General features: G+C 48.5%; 1 protein-coding gene across 1 annotated transcript in view; it reads right to left on the bottom strand.

Moving 5' to 3' along the window:
• The window catches only part of LNPK (lunapark, ER junction formation factor), a 215686-nt gene that overhangs the window by 14440 nt on the left and 180184 nt on the right, over positions 1-21062 (bottom strand). Inside the window, exon 9 of the mRNA XM_082261778.1 lies at positions 7901-8006. Within this exon, the coding sequence (XP_082117904.1) occupies positions 7901-8006 (106 nt within the window). The remainder of the gene's footprint in view (positions 1-7900; positions 8007-21062) is intronic.

The raw sequence follows: 21062 nt of genomic DNA, 5'->3' as shown, positions 1-21062 counted from the left end.
TTTTTTTTTTATATATATATATATATATATATATATATATATATATATATATATATATATATATATATATATATATATATATATATATATATATATATATATATATATATATATATATATACTCCATGCAATTGAAGCTCATACTGGATTCTTGATTTTGCGATTCATTTATACAAAAAATACTACACTATATGGTGTACTTCTAGGCTCTGTGTGACTTTTTTAGTCAATCTCCTTCCGGATCGTAATGTTCCATAGTGGGGAGCGTGTATATTTCTGCTAACTTAATGGGTGGATTACTAACATTTTATGCTGATATTCAATAGCCATCTCGTGAGTGCATAGAGGTGGAGGACACAAATTTTTCCTTGCACAGTGCAAGTTCTTTATTTCGGAGAGTCACCATTTTTGACATTACTCTTTGTGGACCTATTGGGTGGATTGCCTACGTTAAATGCTGAATTTTTTTTTGCTGAAGTCAATTTACCAGTTGGCTTCTTTTGAACAGGAATGTTGAAAATTTCTTGTACAAACAGTGCTGCAGACAATCATCTGCAGTACTAATCGGTGTATTCTGGCAGCCAAGGAGTCCCCGCTGTTAGAATACAATAGCGCAGCAGGGAGGATTCCTCCATCTACCACAACTTGTGGATTGGGGAATCGTTTTTGTTTATTTTTGATCAGCTAGATGGCCGATTAAGAAAGATTGGATTTTTATGTTACCATAAAATACTTTCCTCTGAAGTTAATTGACGGACGCAGTTTCTGATCTTCATATCATGAGGGTTATGCTGCCCCCTACAGTAGGACACTAGGCAGAAATAAGTTCTGGCTACCCCTATGGGCAGTCCCAAGGGAGTATACCCTCTCTCTCCCTGCTATAGGATGTCAGTTTTGTATCAAAGCAGTGTCAGAGAAAATACCAACCCAACTCAAAAATAGAGGGGCGGGTACTTCAGAGAATAGGATTGTACAGTAGGACAAAAATCCAATTCTCTCTATCGTTCATTGATGGATGCAGTCTCTGATCTTCATATCAGTAGGGACGTGAAAAAAACAGTGCCATAAAACGAGGGGTGGGACAGCAGAAAAATAAGTCCCCAGGGCTAAACCATAGCCAACCAGGCAACCTAGGACTCAATCAGAACAAGATGAGACCCACCTGAAAACCATAACAACCCTCAAGGGAGGCTAAGAGCCCCCTTAAACAGCAGCCTGCAAACTTTTGCAGCCAAAAGAGGCATCTGCAGATGCCAGCACATCCACCTTATAAACTTTTGTAACGCTATGAACAGATAACCAGGTACCTGCTTTGCAAACCTGAAGCACAGATGCCTGATGGCGAAAGGCCCAGGAAGCACTAAGCTCCCGAGTAGAGTGCGCCTTAACAAGGAGGAACCTGACCCTTAATTGAATAAGCCTGCACCACTGTGTCTGATCCATCTGGAAATAGTCACAGCAGATGCAAGCAGCCCTTTCTTAGGGTCATCTGTATCACAAAGCGCGAATCTGAATTTCGAAAAGACTCAGTAGTCGCCAAGTACACCCTGATTGCCCAAACCAGATCCAAAGTATGCAGTGCAAATTCCTTAGGATGCTTTGGCTTAGGACACAAAGTGGGAAACACGATGTCTTCATTCAAGTGAAAACTGGAAACCACCTTCGGAAGGACGGATCCGGAGGAAGTACCACTTCATCCCTGTGAACCACCAGATGGGGGGGGGGGGGGGGGGGGGGGGACGGATACGATGACAGGACAACGCCACCAGTTCCGACACCCTGCGCACAGAAGTAATAGCCACCAAGAAGGCCACCTTCTAGGATTCTAGGATAGGGTAAGTAGGGGAATCTCCCGAATACTTTCAAAGGGAAGTTTCTGGAGAACCGACCTCACCAAATTAAGGTCCCAAGGTGGCAACAGAGGTCGCACCGGAGGTATCAGGTGTCGCCCCCAGCCCTGGATAAAGGTACGCACCAGGTAATGGGTGGCTAATGGCCTTTGGAAGAAAAGTGCCAAGGCCGAGACCTGCCCCTTGATAGTACTCAAGGCGAACTTTTGATCAACTGCCCGTTAAAGAAAAGCCAAGATCTGAGCCACCAAGAACGAGGGGGAGCCCCAAGAGACTCACACCACGCAATATACGCCTTCCACGTACGATAGATCTTTAGAAGTCGCTTTCCTAGCTTTAAGCAGAGTAGGAATCACTGAAGCAGACCTCTTGTCCTTCAGTACCTGGCTTCCAACAGCCAAGCCGTTAAAAAAGCCAGCGACCGTAAAGCAGGATGGAATATTTGCCCCTGAGACAGCAAGTCCTCCCCGAGAGGAAGTCTCCAAGGAGTGTCCGTGACTAGCCTGACCAGGTCGGCATACCAAGCTCAGCGAGGCCAGTACGTAGCCACAACGTTGACTGGAATCCCTTCCTCCTCAATCCTGCAAAGAAGTCTTGGCAGCAACTTGAGATGAGGAAAGGTATACATCAGCTGATACTGACCCCACGGGGCCACCAGCCCGTATGCGTCGTCTGACAGAGGATCCCGGGAGCGGGCCACAAACCTCTGTACTTTTCTGTTGGCCCGAGACGCCAACAGATCCCCAACGAAAGCACAACTGCTGGAACAACTATAGATGGAGGGACCATTCCCCCCCTGCATCCAAGGCCTGTCGACTGAGGTAATCCACCTGCCAATTTTACACTCCTGGAATGTGAACAGCGGAGAGAGCTGGAACAAAAGCATTCTACGCATAAAAGGATGCCTGCCACTTCCAAGGCCGCAAGGACACTTTTGGTGCCCCCTTGGTGATTGACATAAGCCACGGTTGTGGCATTGTCCGATTGAATGCGCACTTGGGAACCCTGCAGGCACCCGGTCCAATGGACTAGGCAAAGCCGGATCGGCCTCAGCTTCAAAACATTAAATCGGTAATCTGGATTCCTCCAGGGACCAGACTCCCTAAGCAGATAACCTGCTGAGTCCAAAGTCAGGCCCAAGTAGTCCAGTCTCATGGAAGGGACCAAGGACCACTTCTGAGGGTTCAGAATCCACCCGAACTCCTCCAGGAGTTCTCTTGTGGATTTCAAAATGTGTTTCCAGCACCATAGGGGACTCCGCACGGAGAAGCAGATTGTCCAGGTAGGCCCAGAATGGCTGCACAGCACGTGTCAGCAGCAATCTTGATCCAAAAGGGGAGGATCTGAAGAGCAGCCCAGGGTATAGGGAGGGGGTCCGCCCGCAAAAACGCCTCCAGGAACTCCCATCCTGATTCTTGTTAGAAAAAGCCACCGCAAAATGGTTGTGCCGGGTATACCAAGATGGCCGCCAATCTCCTCAGCACATGAGGCTACCAGAAATTGGTGGCCCTGCAGAGCAACTGAGGACCCTCGTGGGGACCCCTCAGACTCCAGAACGGGTTTGATTGGAAGGTGGGCCCTAAAGTGACAGGTAGAGACCCCCCCCCCACACACACGATCGTTTGTCCGTCGCCGACGGCGCCCCCTGCCCGTGGTCCTGGCCACCAGGAGTAGGCCCAAAAGCCCCCAGTAGTAAGGGGGGGGGGGGGAGTAGGTGGAGGGGCATGACAGGACAGAGGGGAACCCGGGATTGTTAGGGTCAGACCGTCCCAGGGAAGGGCCCGCGTCCACCCCAACATTTTCTCACCATACCGAAACAGGCGGACGCCATCTCCTGACAGAACCCCTTTCCGCGGAAGAGGGGGGGGTTGTCGGCCAAATAGGAACGCTGGGACTCCGGCCTAGACTCGGTCGTGTGTGACCTGTCGAGACGTTTAACTCGCGGGGCCAGTCCCCGTCCAGTGGGACTTTGTCGTGGCAGACCCAGCGGGGAGCTAAGGTCTGCGAACGCTCGTTGGCCGGCTGGGGTGACCACTGGATCTATACATCCAGCCCGTTGCCAAGATCTGGCTTAGTTGCTTGTAGATCTCACAGGAAGAAATATGGAAAAGCTAAATTTAAAAAAAACTTAACTAGAAAAAAAAGATCCCAGCGTCCCTAGGTCCTTACTCCCGACTAGACAGATTAAAACTAACATCCTATGCAGGAAGAGGGTGTACCCTCTGGGACTGCCCATAGGCGTAGCCAGAATTTTTTTTCTGTCTAGTGTCCTACTCATGTAGGGGGCAGTATAACTACTGATATGCATCAGGAACTGTGTCCGTCAATGAACGATAGAGAAAGTTGTTTGTTTTTTTCCTTTTAAAAACATCCCACCGCGCTACAGCGCCCCCACGAGGACAGGCAGCATGCACTGGAGACCCCCCAGACTCACCAGCCTACAGTAAAGATGTCCCAGGAAACCAAGAACGTCTGTGCACACGTGTCAGCAGCGATCTCGATCCCAAAAGAAAGATCTGGAGATCAGCACCAGGGTATAGAGAGAGCTCCACCCACAAAAACGCCTCCGGGAACTCCCATTCAGTAATTCCTATGCGAAATCCACCTGAAAATGGCACTGGGTGTACCAAGATGGCCGCCGCTGCATGCAAAGCACATGTTGGTACAAGAACATGGAGGCCTGTGGTGCTCCTGGGGACCCCACCCCCAGCCTACTGAATGGAATCGACTGGAAGGTGACCCCTGGAGTGACCGGTAGAAACCCCACCACTGCACAATCGTTAGTCACCAGCGCCCCCCCCCCCCCCCCACTGGCGGCCTGAAGCTCGGACTCAGCCCCAGGGAGTAGTCACCAACGTCCCAACACCCCAGTAGTGGGGGGGGGCAAAATCTGCCAGAAGAGGGGGGGAACATTTACTCACCATACCGGAACAGGACCTAACAGAACCCCTCCCTGCCAAAGTGGGGGGCTCGCAGCCAAATAGGAACACTGCGGCTCGGGCCTAGACCCTGTCGTGTGCGACGCCAGTCCCTGCCCAGTGGGACTATGTCGCGGCCGACAACGCAGAGCTAAGGTCTGAGCACGCTCAGTGGCAAGCTGGGGTGACCACTGGATCTATACATCCAGCCAGTCGCCCAGATCCAGCATAGTTGCTTGTAGGTCTCCCAGGAGAAAAATCCAGAGAAAAAGCAAACAAAAAAAAAAATGACCTAGAAAAAAAACTTTGCCAGGACCAGAGATCCCAGCAAGGAACTAGGTCCTTACTCCTGAGTAGGCATATTAAAACTGACATCCAATAGCAGGGAGAGAGAGGGTATACCACCCCCTGTGACTGCCCATAGGCGTAGCCAGAACTTTTTTTCTGCCTAGTGTCCTACTCCTGTAGGAGGAAGAATAACCTTACTGATATGAAGATCAGAGACTGCGTCTGTCAATGAACAATAGAGAAATACGTTCCATCTTATGCTAGCTTAAAGAGGAAGTAAACCCTCCTCTGCAAGTTGTACCTATAGGTAAGCCTATGATAAGGCTTACCTATAGGTACTGTAAATACCTCCTAAACATGAGATATTTACCTTACATGCAGCCAGGGACGTCACTGGCGCATGCGCTCTGAAGGAACGGCCGCTGGTGCCGTTCCTTCAGAGCCCCGTGCCGTGACCGTTGGCGCGTGCGTGACGTCACGGCGGCTCTGGCCAATCAGATGGCCGGATGCCGCGATCCCGGAAGATGGGCGACTGAACATGTCGCCCGTCAGAGGTAAGCGGGCGGCACGGCAGGGGCTCGTTCTAAGGTAAGTATTTCATAATGAGCTAGTATGCAATGTATACTAGCTCATTATGTGTTTCTCTTTCAGAGTGAAAAAAAAAATGTGGGTTTACAACCTCTTTAAGGAGTGCAAAAAGTGGATGGCAAATTTTAGAATGCAAACAAAAAGAAACCTGAAGACATGAAGCTTGAGACCTAAAGCTGAACTCCAGGAATTTCGACACTTTGTAAAATGTTCAGGCATACTATGTGTTAAGTCCATTGAGGAGCATGAAACCTCCTGGACTTCCCATTTACATTTGACAGCTGTATAGAGTTTTGGGGATGGCCTTCAAACTAAGAGGAGATAAGCACATACAGCAGCTCTGTCTGCCCCTCGCCTCTGCTGCTCATTCACAGACGCGTTTGAATTTTGTGAATGAGTTCACGAAATCCAAACGCTCTGTGACTTGGTCCAGCTTGGTTATGAAACAGGGTTTTATTTCCTTATGCTACATGTGCCCCTGGCTACCGGTATTTGTATTAAAGAAGCAGCAGAAGAGGTGCAGAACGCATAGACGGGTTAAGCGTGGAGATCCTAAAAAACTGGATATACACATGCAGAAAAAAAAAAAAAGTGATGTTGATGTTAGGATATCACCCACTGTGCCATGGTCTGACAGGGGGACTTCCCATTGGCTGCAATCGTCATGGAACGCTGGTTTTCCAGCATGACTGTTCAACAGAAGCCAGTTGTTGGACTGGCTTCTGTTCAAAAGAGAACACACACTAAAAGTCGGATGGTTCCTGCTCCACGTCGTAGAGATCCCGAGCCCAGCTGACAGGTTCAGGATGCCGATACACTGCAGGGTAGTCGGCCCCCTGCCTTTGGTCAGACAGCAGCCGTCACAGCCTCCACCTCACTATGGAGTTTCATCATCACACACAGTGAAACAGCCACACTGCCAGAGAGCCCGCAATGGTCAGCCTCTGCCTCCATGCAGCCCGGCATCCTCAATCGCAGCCAGTCACTCCACCTGGAGCCGCTGTTACACTCCATCCATTGACACGCTCATCCACCACACAGCCATCTGCATCCAATGTCAGTTTTCGAGCAGCCTGGCACTCTGCCTGCAGCCGCTGACATCGCATCATAGGCATCTCTGTCCTACTTTTATCAGCTGCCCTCCATAGAGCCTGAGCGAGATCCTACCCCCCGAGACGTTAAGCACCATCTTAACTTCCTAAAGTGAGTATTTTCATATATTTTTTTAATACATTTTTGTTTCTAATGAACATTGATACAAAAATTCAGTAACAGATAACCATAAAAGATTGGTCTTAGTGGTAGAAATAACACATAGTAAGAACCATTTGCAACAAAAGGAAGGATTAACAAATGTTGGATATAATTCTTATATTTTTTTTTATCAACTTCCTCAACATGTTTTTCTATCCACATTCGTTCTTTACCTCTAGAAGGCTGTCGCCCTCTCCCTCTCCTCGCTTCATATTTGGTTATTCGGGACCTCTTAGTGCCTCACCTTTCCTTTTTTCCCCAAAAACACCAGTAACACTGTAGTTCCTTCCTTATTGTAGACATAGGAGTGACTAGGCAAAAGCTGGCCATACATAGATCAGTTTAGATTAGCCAGCAGCCAGAACAAAAATAACTTAATGGGTTCCTCATCCACACAAACAAGGTGGATTGAGGCAACCTTCCTAGAGTGTTACTGTATTCTGACTGCAGGGACTCTTTACCACACCAGATTGGCACCAGCACTGGACTAAAAATAAATATTCCAACAAGCCCGTTCGAGAGAAGTCTATCAGAAACAGCCATAGATGGCTCAAATTAGCCTGTCCCTGCTGAACTGGCCCGATTTCGGTTCATCTATGGTCAGCTTATCTCACATATCAGGAAGTGCATTGCTGTATTTCAGGAAAAATTGAAGGCAAAAGGGTTGATATGTATGGTACTAGTTAGGCTCACCATACACATTACAACCGGACACATTGCAACCTGATTATACAATCAACTTTAGACTTACCAAAACTATGTAATATGCGCACCTACCCAAACCATCTATGTTTTTTCTTTTAAGTACAGGTCCACCATAACGTTTTAGAAAAGTAGGCCATAACCGATCTTGAAATCACTTTTGAACTGCACAACCGATATATATGCTCACAAGCCATTTTGGTGTTTTGTTATAAGCTTAATGGGGTCAATGTTTAATACAAAAAGACCTAAAAGGAAAAAAATACCCATGACGTTACTTTTTGTATTAGATGCTATTACCTGTTCTGAGGACCATCTCCGACCAGATATTCAATGACTCGGTCCATGGCACTCCTCTCTCGTGGGAGAATTGGTCTTACCAATGAAGGTCCTGGTGGATGAATAGCTAGAGAGATCACAATTATAATTGTTTCACATGAATAAAACTATGCATTAAATATCTTTCCTAATTGGCGTTACACCAATCTATAGGGTTGACAGTTATCTTTTATTTATGTTCATGTGGCTAACCATCCAACCGATCCCTCACACAGGAGGTGTGAAATTCCTCTTGAAATATTGCACATTTTGTCATTTTATTGAGATTTTGTGATAGACTAGCCTTTTTCAGCCAGGGTGCCCAGGCATCCTGGGGCACCTTAAGATTTTTTTTCCAGGGGTGCCTTGGCAAAATACCTAAAAATTGCCCAAAAATTGTATACAAGCCAGCAGGTGGACGAAGCCTTCCTTTTAGTTACACAAAGCCACAGGTTTTCATTAGGACACCAGTGGCCAGAAGGTTGTAATGGTGCACAACAGCCAATGAGGCCAAGAATGAGGAAAACCTGCACAGCATCCTTGTTTGTCCCTCCACTGTACCTCTCCATCAGCACTGGGGTCACAATAGCAGAGTGAGGGAGAAAAACTGAGGGAGAAGAGAAACATTGGTGCTTGCACAGTAGTATTGCAATGTGCACAGGTGTATTTACTTTGGAAGAATAAATCCGCTCTAATGTTGGGTGTCGTGTGTGGATGTGCTGCAATATGTGAAACTATTGGTTTTGTTTTTTACATTTTAAAATGGGATGCCGAGATTGTGCATAATTTTAAAAGGGTGCCTTGACTGGAAAAAAGTTGTGAAACACTGATAGACCTACATAAACTTGCACGTAAATGTGAAGTCAAAGGAAAATAAATGGTTTTCAATTTTTTTTTTACAAATACATATCTGAAAAGTGTGGCGTGCATTTGTATTCAGCCCCCGAGTAAATACTTTGTAGAACTACCTTTTGCTGCAATTACAGCTGCAAGTCTTTTTGGGTATGTCTCTACCAGCTTTGAACATCTAGAGAGGCAAATTTTTGCCCATTCTTTGCAAAATAGCTCAAGCTCAGTCAGATTGGATGGAGAGTAAACAGCAGTTTTCACGTCCTGCCACAGATTCTCAATTGGATTTAGGTCTTGACTTTGACTGGGCCATTCTAACACATGAATTTGCTTTGATCTAAAACTATTCAATTATAGCCCTGGCTGTATGTTTAGGGTCATTGTCCTGCTCTGGAAGGTGAACCTCTGCTCAAGTCTTTTGCAGACCAGTGTTAATTTAGTCGACTAAAACTGACTAAAACGTTTTCGTCGACTAACACAATTCAGATGACTAAAATACGACAAACTAAAATGGCATTTTAGTCAAAAGACTATAACTAAAACTAAATCGAAATTTGCTGCCAAAAATTAACACTGGTGCATGCTCAAAGCATAAATAATAACATATTAGATTTTTCACTCCAGGACCAGCAGTAGTATATAATGAGTTTGGAAATTGTAGAGAAATGCTTAAATAATGCATTACAAATTACAATTGAACTACACCCATTTGATTATAGATGACTAAAAGGAGTTTTAGTCGACTAAAATGTAGGGCGTTTTAGTCGACTAAAATATACTGGAGTTTTAGTCGACTAAATACGACTAAAACTAAAACACTTGCAGAAGACTAAAATGGGACTAAAACTAAAATGCCATTTTAGTCCTAAGACTAAAACTTAATTGAAATTTGCTGCCACAATTAACACTGTTGCAGACTCAAACAGGTTTTCTTCTAAGATTGTCCTGCATTTGGCTCCATTCATCTTCCTATCAACTCTGACCAGCTTCCCAGTCCCTGCTGAAGAAAAGTATACCCACAACATCATGCTGCCACCACCATGTTTCATGTTTGGGATAGTGTGTTCAGGGTGATGTGCAGTGTTAGTTTTCCACCACACATGGCTTCTTCTACGTTTGCTGTGTTGCCCCACATGGCTTCTTGCATACAGGACTTCTTATGGCTTTTTTTCAACAATGGCTTTCTTACCACTCTTCCATTAGGGCCAGATTTGTGGAGTGCACGACTAATAGTTGTCCTGTGGACAGATTCTACCATCTGAACTGTGGATCTCTCCAGCTCCCCCAGAGTTACCTTGGGACTCATGGCTGCTTCTCTAATTAATGTTCTCCTTGCCCGGCCTGTCAGTTTAGGTGGACAGCCATGTCTTGGTAGGTTTGCAGTTGTGCCATACTCTACATTTTTGAATGAATGGTTGAACAGTGCTCCGTGAGATGTTCAAAGCTTGGGATATTTGTTTATAACCTAACCCTGCTTTAAACTTCTCCACAACTTTATCCCTGACCTGTCTGGTGTGTTCCTTGGCCTTCATGATGCTGTTTGTTCACCAAGGTTCTCTAACAAACTTCTGAGGGCTTCACAGAAGAGCTACATTTATACTGAGATTAAATTACACAGGTGGACACTTTACTAATTAGGTGACTTCTGAAGGCAATTGGTTCCATCAGATTTTTGTTAGGGGTATCCGAGTAAGAGAGGCTGAATACAAATGCACACTACACTTCAGATATTTGTAAACCCTTTTGAAAACCATCTTTAACTTTTCTTCCACTTCTCAATTATGTGCCATTTTGTGTTGGTCTATCACATCAAATCCTAATAAAACACATTTTTGTTTTTGGTTGTAACATGACAAAAACGTGGAAAATTTCAAGGGCTATAAATACTTTTTCAAAGCACTATGATACCAGGTGAACATGAACAAAATGTTGAAAGAAAAAGGAAAGCAGCCACTACATTAAAGAATAATAAGCAATATAATAAAGTTACCAGATCAAAATTAAACACTCATTTAAACTTCTTTCCAGTATTCTTAGCCTCCAGGGGCCAAAGTACATGTATTCAGGGCTCGACAAATACCATGTGCCAGGTCACCATGGCATCACTCCACACACCCAGCTATGTATCCCAGGCTTTACTTGCCCATCTGCGGGCCTTGGACCAGCATAGTAGGTGGCGGCGGTTAGAGGGAGGAGTGCAGATGGAGACACGTCCACTCTTCTCCCCTTCTAGTGGTTGACCCAGAAGCAACATGGACGTTACTTCCAGGTTCCCGTCGTTTCCCCTCGTTTCCCCGGCCATCAAGGCTGGGAAAGATTGTAATGCAGTGTGATGTGCACTGCATTACATTCAGTGGATCACAGGGTAGACATTAAAAAAGGGAACCGGTCACCAAAAAAGAGAAAAAAAATAAATCACATAGGGCAGTGGTCCTCAACCCTGGTCCTCAGGGCCCACTAAAAGGCCAGGTTTGCAAGATAACTGAAATACATCCCAGGTGATATAATTTGCTGATCAGTGATTGCAGTACTCTAGTCTGCATCTCCCCAAGGTAATACTTAAAATCTGGCCTGTTAGTGGGCCCTGAGGACCAGAGTTGAGGACCACTGCCATAGGGGACTTCCTGTCCCCTACCCAAGGGATGGAAAAAACTGAATTTTTGTAAAATCTTACCGTAAAATTCCTTTCTCTGAGTCCTGACAGTCGCCGCCCACTCATTCAGTATTCACCAATGGGTATTGACCTCTTATCCATAGGAGCAAGCTAGGCATAAGACTTGTTAAAAACAAAGTCATTTACATAGACACCTATGGGGGCTGTCCCACTGGTCCAATACCCCCCTGCTATCAGCAATCGAAACTCAGTTTGGTAGCAAGCAGTTAAAGTCCAAAGAACCCCAAATAGAGGGGCGGGTGCGGCGACTGTCAGAGGACTCAGAGAAAGGAATTTTAAGGTAAGATTTTACAAAAATTCAGTTTTATCTTACGTCCTCTGACAGTCGCCACCCACTCATTCAGTCTTCACCAATGGGATGTCCCAAAGCAGTGTAGACATCAGGGGTGGGAAAACGTAACCGTCACAAAGGCAACGCAGTACCCACGTCAGAGAAAGGAACCTTACGTAAACAGAAAGGTATCCTTCTGGGCAACAGAAAAGCTCAACTGGAGCAACCACCCAGGAAAGCAAATAAAGAGGGAAACTACCCCAACAGCCAGGGACCCGCAAAACCAGGGTCCCCTTAAGGTACTGCCGCACACAGAACTTTACGGCCAAAGGAGGCATCTGCTGATGCCAGAACATCAAGTTTGTAGAACATTGAAAAGGTGTGCACTGACGACCAGGTCGCAGCCTTGCACATCTGGGCCACCGAAGCCTGATGCCGGAAAGCCCAGGACGCACTCACCGCTCTGGTAGAGTGCACCTTGACAGGGAAGGGCGGTGCCCGTTCCTTGATCGAATAGGCCTGTACAATCGTCTGTCTGATCCATTTTGAAATGGTCGCCGCAGACGCAGCCATACCCTTCCGAGGTCCCTCAGGAAGGACAAAAAGAGAATCCGACTTTCAAAAGGATTCCGTGGCCGACAGGTAAACCCTGATCGCCTTGACAACATCCAAGGAATGTAAGGCAAACTCCTTAGGATGTTTAGGAATCGCACAAAGCGAAGGAAAAACAATGTCCTCATTGAGGTGAAAATCAGAAACCACCTTTGGAAGGAAGGACTGGTTGGGTCGCAAGACCACCTTATCCCTATGAACCACCAGGTAAGGGGAGCGGCAAGACAAAGCCGCCAATTCCGACACTCTGCGTGCTGAAGTGATCGCCACTAGAAAAGCAACCTTTTTTGACAGCAGAGGCAAAGAAATTTCCCTGATGTTTTCATAGGGAGGACGTTGCAAAACGGATAGAACCAAGTTCAAGTCCCAAGGGGGTAAAGGCGCCCTCCGAGGAGGGGCCAAGTGATGCACACCTTGAATAAAGGTGCGAATCAAAGCGTTCGACGCCAAGGGGCGCTGAAAAAGGACGGCCAGTGCAGACAACTGGCCCTTAATCGTGGTCAACGCCAGGCGCTGATCCACACCAGTTTGTAGGAAGGCCAACACCCTCGCCCCCGAGTAGGCACAAGGAGGGAAGCCTCTGAATTCATACCAGGCAAAATAAGCCTTGCAAGTACAGTAATAGATCTTACCAGATGAGGCTTTCCTAGCCTTGAGCAAAGTAGGAACGACCTCAGATGAGAGACCCCTGTCTCTCAGGACCTGGGTTTCAACAGCCATGCCGTTAAAGCCAGCGACTATAAAGCAGGATGGAAGATCGGTCCCCGAGACAGTAGATCATCTCGTAACGGTAGGCGCCATGGAGGCTCGATGGCCAGTTGAATGATGTCCATGTACCAGGACCGGCGTGGCCAGTCTGGGGCCACCAGAATCACCAACTTCGGTTCCGAGACCAACCTGCGCAGGAACCTGGAAAACAACTGAATCGGGGAAAGGCATATATCAGATGATACCGGTGCCAAGGCACCACCAGCGCATCCGAGGCGTCCGCCAGCGGATCACGTGTTCTTGCCAAGAACCTTGCCACCTTGTTGTTTAGCCAGGGCGCTAACAGATCCACATCCGGGTATCCCCATTTCGCACACAGCATCTAAAACACCTCCGGGTGCAGGGACCATTCCCCCTGGTCCAGGGTATGGCGGCTCAGATAATCGGCCTGCCAGTTCTCCACACCCAGAATGTGAACTGCCGATATCACCGGGAAGTGAGTCTCAAGACGGAATACTGGTCACTTCCTGGGCCGCCCGGGCACTCCTGGTGCCCCCTTGGTGATTGATGCAAGCCAACGCAGTGGCATTGTCCGTCTGCACCCGTACAAGGCGGCCCTGAAGATGATCCAACCAATGGAGCAGGCACAGCCTGATCGCTTGAAATTCCAAGATGTCTATCGCTAGGGAGGACTCCTCCACCGACCAAGTGCCCTGGGCAGACAGGATGCCCAGAACGCCACCCCAGCCCGACAGGCTGGCATCCGTGTTAATCACTGTCCACAGCAACGGCCGGAAGGATTTTCCCTCCGCTACGGCCGGAGACTGGAGCCACCACAGAAGATTCACTCTGGTTTGGCGACTCAGACACCCTCATGTCCAAGGACTGGGGGAGCCTGTCCCATCAGGCCAGTATCTCCGCCTGGAGAGACCGCGTGTGAAACTGTGCAAACGGTATGGCCTTGAAGGCCGACACCATCAACCCCAGGGACCGCATACAGGTCCTGAGTGACGAGGACTCGTTGTCCCTGAGGGACCTCACCTCGTCCTGCAGGGTCCGGAGCCTGTCCTCCGGCAGAAACACCTTCGCTTGGGCAGAGTCCAGGACCATCCCCAGATATGGGAGATGAACAGAAGGAGACAGTCGACTTCTGAACGTTGATGGTCCATCCGAACTCCTTGAGCGTCTGAACCTCCGTAGTGGACAGATCGCGCAGCAGGCTCTGACTGGCACTCGATCTTAACAGGAGATCGTCCAGATATCCCAAGACCGCAATGCCCTGAGCCCGCAACAGGCCCAAAACAGGAGCCAACACTTTGGTAAACACCCTTGGAGCCGAATCGAGACCGAAAGGTAACGCCACAAACTGATAGCGTTCCTCCGCAATAGTGAATCGGAGGTACCTCTGATGACCCTCGAATATGGGGATGTGGAGATACGCATCCTTTAAGTCGATGGAGGCCAGGAAATCTCCCGGACTCAAAAAGGCCACCACCGAGCGGAGCGATTCCATGCGGAACTTGTGAACGCGCATGAAGCGGTTCAGAGCTTTTAAGTCCAGAATCGGACACACCTTGCCCTCCTTACTGGGCACAGTAAACAGATTGCAATAGAACCCCCGAAATCTGTCCTGATGAGGCACCGGGACGACAACCCCCTGGGCGAGGAGATCCTGCACCGCCCGATGAAGATCTTGCAACCGATCTCGGGGTCAAATGAAGATTTGAGGGAAAGAATCAGTCCACCGGTCGCGAAAGGAATTCGATCTTGTAGCCTGATCAAATGATTTCCTGAACCCACCTGTCCGGAATCCGGAGCAGCCAAGGTTGGAGGAAACCGCGCAGACATCCCCCCACCGCTGAAACGGGTGAGGGCGCCCCTTCAGGCAGTGGCGGACTGAGCTGCCGCACCAGCCTGGGCAGCCTTTGGCTTGCCCTCCCAGGGCTTTCTCTGGCCACCCTGGCCCTTGAAGGGTTTCCCCTTGTCCTGAGACTTGAAGGCACGAAAGGACCCCTGATGTGGTTTAAAGGAAGGGCCCCGCTTACCGTGGAAGAACTTACCCTTAGGATTCTGGGGCAGTAGAGTGCTCTTGCCCCCAGTGATACCTTTAACCAATTCATCCAGGGATTCCCCAAAAAGACGATTCCCCGCATAAGGGATGTCAGATACCGTCTTCCTGGAAGTCTGGTCAGCCGAACAGCTTTTCAACCAGATCAATCAAACGGCGGTTGAGTACCGCGACCCCCAATAGGCGAGCCGCCAACGGGGCCTCATCAAAGGCTGCAACACACAGATACATGACCCCTTGGTAAATCTCGTCCACCATCTCCAAGGTAGTAGGGGGAGCAGAATCAGTCACAAGGGTGCGTTTGAGCACCTTAGCCTAATCAGCCACAGCCTGAGCCACCATGACGAAGGCGAAAATAGGTTTTAGCATGGAGCCGGCCACCATATAGGAATGGCGGGCAAGAGATTCCAGCCTCCTATCCGTAGGGTCCCGGAAAACCGGGGAATCCTCGGTGGGAACCAGAGTGGCCTTGTTCAATCTGGACACAGTGTGATCCACCTTAGGAGCCACAGTCCAGCGCAAATCCGTGGGAGACGCAAAGAGATAACGGACTTGAAACAGTTTAGGCACCACAAAATTGCGCTTCAAATTGCGGCATTGTTGGTTCACAGTTTCGTGAAACTAAGCGGGGCAAGGAAACACCTGCGCCGCCTTACGGGATCTGCGGGTACCAAAAGAGGACCGCTTGCCCGGAGGATTGGGCTCATTCTCCAAATGTAGTGTATCTTTAAATAGCAGTAATCAGCGCAGCCCTAGCTGTGCGATCCTCGGCCGTCAAAGGGGGGGAATCATCCCCCTCCTCATCCTCCCCATCAGACTGGGAAGAACGAGACCCTTCAAGGGGCACACTGTCTACGGCAACCATATCAGAATCTGATTCAGAAGAAAGAGAAAGCCTAGGCCTCTTCTTATAAGTATAAGGAATAAGTCCTGCGAGCGACCTGGAGGCTCTAAATCGATCAGTTATTTGCCACAGACACTCCACTTCTCATAATAGTGTGCTTATTTGAAATAAATATATAGTGTTGCGCAAATAAAAAATCAATTAATTCATTTGTGCTTAAATTATTAAAAACCCAAAATATTTATATGTGACATATTAAAGTGCCAATAGTGCTAATAAAGTGGTAAATATAATACTCATAGAAAAGAGAAAATATATAGATATAAAAGTCCAGTGTGCAAAGTGCAAAAAGCCAATAAGCAAAGTCCAAAATGTAATCCTAAAGTGATCTGTGCTCCCACAGAGAAGTGACCAGAGTGTCACAGTGGACAGCCAGCCGTGCACCCCCTTGTGAATGGGTGCAGCGTCAATCAATGCAGTATATATATGCAAACAAAAAGACTTGCAATAGTGTATGAAATCCTTAAACAATCCGCTTTTATTAAATAAAGGTGGATAAATCTCACTCACATTTGTAGGTGCAACACATGCACTTGGACAATAGCATCAATAAATGGTGGAAATCGTCGTGGTATAGTGGGAGAGACTGCACAGCGCCGCCGGTCTCCACAGCGTGCGCCGATAGCCTCACCTAGACAATATTGTATCGCTCTGTCCGTCCTTTCCCCTCCCCTGAGGAAGACACGTGATCCCTGTATCGTCACGAGTAGGGGAGGGGAAAGGACGGACGGAGTGATACATTTATTGTCTAGGTGAGGCTGTCGGCTATCAGCGCACGCTGTGGAGACCGGCGGCGCTGTGCAGTCTCTCCCACTATACTACCACAATAGCCAAAAATGCAGGACGTTCACAACGCACGGAACCGTGGGTGAGACGTCCAAGTGAGGTGGCCACCTCGCAGGCTTTCATCCCTGAGGACAGGGATAGGTCGTTTGCAAGGCCAGGGCGTACGCATAGCCTGCTAAACACTCGATGGCGGGCTGGGACTCCATAAGGTCCTCTGTCCTGGAACGCCAGGACGACCAGTGCGACTCCCAGCTCCGCAACGCCGTCATCCGAAGAATCAACTAACTAAATGCTGAGAAAAACAGCTAGTAGTGTAAGAAAAACACACTTGAGAAAATGAAATCATAAAACAGAAGAAGGCTGAGACTGTAGCCCCAGCACAGGGAAGCCTATCCTACTCCTAACTAGGCAGAAGACAAACTGAGTTGGGATGGCTGATAGCAGGGGGGTATTGGACCAGTGGGACAGCCCCCATAGGTGTGTCTATGTAAATTACTTTGTTTTTAACAAGTCTTATGCCTAGCTTGCTCCTATGGATAAGAGGTCAATACCCATTGGTGAAGACTGAATGAGTGGGCGGCGACTGTCAGAGGACGTAAGAGAAAAGAATGTTTTTAATTGTAAAAAATAAATTTTACACCCAAGCGCATAAAATATAAGATCCCCCATTCCCCCCCCCCCAAAAAAAAAAAAAACGGAGTCCCTTCACATATACGAACGTGGCATATATATGAGCCAGATGGCGAACTCCCTGCACAAAAGTGTGAACCAAGAGCTTCGCCGCCAACAGCCTTTGGAAAAATATGGCCAAAGCGGAAATCTGACCCTTGATGGTGCCAAAAAACAAACGTTGATCTACACCTAATTGTAGAAACTCCAACAGGCGAGAGAAACCCCCCGTTGGAGAAAAAGCGTAAATCAGACAATACTGACCTCAAGGGGCCACCAGGGCATCTGCGGCATCGGCCAAAGGATCCTAAGACCTTGACACAAACCTCTGCCTGCACCTTCCTGTTGAGACGGGAGCCCAACAGGTCTACATTGGGGGTCCCCCACCGGAGACACAGCTGATGAAACCCCACCGGGTGAAGAGACCATTCTCCCTGATCCAACGTCTGCCGACTGAGATAGTCCACTTGCCAATTCTCTACCCCTGGAATGTGCGTCTACTTCCCAGGCCACTTCTTGTGCCCCCTTTATGTTTGTTTGACATATGCCAGCCGCTGTAGCATTGTCCAATTGTATCCTCACCGGGCATCCCTGCAAACTATCCATCCACTGGGACAGACAGTCTGATCGTCCAAATCTCCAGTATGTTGATCGGCAGACTGCACTCCTCGAGTCCAAACACCTTGAGCCGAGTATACTCCTAGGACACCTCCCCATCCGGACAAATTGGCATTCGTGGAAATTACTGTCCAATACAGGGGAAGAAAGGATTTGCCCAGGCGAATCGCCAGGCAGCGGAGCCACCATATCAGAGACCCCCCCCCCCCCCTGTACCTTGACTCAACAAGATCATATCATCCGGCGACAGCGGATCCTAGTTCTATTTGGCCAGAATCTCTCTTTGCAAATGTCTGATATGGAACTGAGCAAATTGAACCGCCTCGAAGGTGGAGACCATCAGTCTCAGCACTTGCATCCAATTCCTGAGCGACGACCGACAATTGAAAGGGAGCCGAATCACCTCCTGCAACTTAAGAAGTTTCACCTGTGGAAGAAATACCCAGGCCAACGTGGAATCCAGCGTCAGACCCAAGTAGTCCAGCTTGTTGGATGGAGTCGAAGCAGATTTCTAAAAATTCAGTGTCCAGTGATGTCCAAGTCGACTTCTAGAGCTAAAGACTCTGTATGCAGAAGCAGATCGTTCAGGTAACCGCAAACCCCTTCTGCCGAAGGAGGGCCAATACTGGGGCAAAGAACTTTGTGAACAACCGAGGAGCTGAGTGGAGACCAAACAGGTAATGCCACGAATTGATAATGCTGCTCGCCCATGGCAAAACGAAGAAAGCACTGATGCCCGACATATATTGGAATATGAAGGTAATCGTCCTTGAGATCGATAGAAGCCATAAAATCGCCTTGATTAAAGGAAAGCCACTACTGTGCGGATGGACTCCAGCCGAAATCTCTGAACCCGCACAAAGTGGTTTAGAGCCTTGAGGTCCAAGATCGGGCGAACCTTGCCTTTCTTCCTGGGAACAGAAAACTGATTTGAACAAAAACCTTGAAAATGTTGCGACTCTGGAACTGGCACAATGACTCCTTGTGCTAACAGGTCCTGCATTGCCCCATAGAGGCCCTGCAGCCGATCGCGAGACAGACGCAAGCTGGAAGGAAAGAACCTTACCAATCTTGTAGCCGAACCGAATCAACTCGTGGACCCATTTGTCCTGAATGAGCAAGGTCCAAGGGCCCAGAAAGAAGCGAAGACATCCGCCCCCACCCCAGATGTGGGTGAGGGTGCCCCTTCAGAGTGGGGAAAGGCTTGTCTGTGGAATCTGTATTGCCCGCATTCGACTTACCATTTCAGGGTCTCTTGTAGCCTCCGGCAAAGTTACAGGTGGATCTCAAACCCTTTTCTTGCGATCCAGACAGACGAAAAGGCCGCTTATGAGCTGAGAAAAAAGGACCACGTTTACGAGGTTCCTTGCCCTTGGATACCTGTGGTGGTAAAGTACTCTTCCCTCCAGTAAGGCCCTTAATGATCTCCTCCATAGAGGCACCGAACAAGCGGTCACCTACAAAAGGTAGATCAGTCAGCACCTTTTTAGAAGCTTGGTCGGCTGTCCAGTATTCCAACCATATAATGCGGCAAAGAATCACCACCGTCACAGATACCCTACCGGCCAAGGGGGCTGCATCCAAAGATGCATTACAAATGTACTGTAATCCCTGGATCAACTGATCCGCCAGCTCAGGAGGGTGTTGACTCCCTTCCAGATCCTGGCGTAAATCTTTTGCCCATTTCATTAAGGTCTGGGATACAAAAGGTGATAGCAAACACTGGCCTCAACATTGAACCAGCCACGGTGAAAAGATACCGGACCAGAGCCTTCGCTCTCTTCTCCACAGGATCCTTAAAGGATGGAGAATTCTCCAACGGCAAAAGCGTAGCCTTATTTAACCTGGAAACCTGAGAGTCCACCGACGGTGGAATAGTAAGTTTCTTCAGGAGAGACTCCTCAAAAGGAATATCTCCTAGCGAAGCGCTTCGGTATTACAACCATGCGTTTCGGGGAACCCCACAGACTAGTGACAATCTCGCCAAAATAGGCAGGAAAGGGAAACCCCTTAGTCACCTTGGAAGATCTGTGGGTGCCAAACTGCACCTGCGTCGCGGACTCAGCATGAGCTGAGTCCTCCAACTTTAAAGTTTCCCACACTGACACAATCAATGCCTCCACAAGTGCTTTTTCAAGCGCGGCTGCGGGGAAGGAGGATTTATCCTCACTGTTAGAGCACTCAGGGTGCGTGGACGCAGACTTAGTGGGCTGACTCGCGTCCATGGCGGCCAAATCCACTTCAGACTGAGGAGGCAGAGGATACAGGTGAAGGCGGGAGGCGCTTCTTGCTAGGCCATATCAACCTTTGACACAAGTGACTACAGGGCCACCATCATGGCCGCCAGGGCAGAATGAGACCCAGAGGGTCTCGCAGCTTCAAGGAGTGGGTCAGGTGGCGATATGCGTTCCAGGGGCTCTCCATGGTTAAAAACGGAGTTGCACTGTGCACAAAAAGAAAAAAAAAAAAAATTATTATATATTTAAAAAAATAAAAATCCAGCACACTGCTCGGACCACCACAAGTAGCAGCGCACCCGCAGCGCTGTATAAAACAGAGGCAGAATCAAACAGCCTGCCACACTGCATTCAAAGAGAAAGAGGAAGTGCCGACACTGACACTAGAGACCCCCCCCCCTGCACGTCACCGCACTACAAGAAAATGGCCGCTGCTGTAACACAGGGGACCCCAAAACATGGCCGCCGGACTACAGAAACATGGCCGCTGAGGATAGCGAAAACCATACACGGCAAAATGGCGCCGCCACGCGGACCCCAGGGAAAGTAAGAGTCCACCCGAGGGGAGCCCCCCAGGGGACAACCCCCCGCAAAGCGAAGAATGCAGGCACCCCTAAAAAGGGGGCCGCCAGTGGCACACTCCCACAACCCTCCGGCCTAACACCATTTTAGCCCCCCACCCCAAAAACCGCCTGAGCACCCCAAAAGGGGACAGGTGAGAATGACCAATGCGGGGGGTACCCCGCTA

The sequence above is a fragment of the Pelophylax lessonae genome (genome assembly GCF_965119305.1).
Source record: "Pelophylax lessonae genome assembly, chromosome: 6".
Classification (NCBI taxonomy): Eukaryota; Metazoa; Chordata; class Amphibia; order Anura; family Ranidae; genus Pelophylax; species Pelophylax lessonae.
Note: the sequence above shows the minus strand (reverse complement) of the source record. Positions and strands in the feature narration are given on the sequence as shown.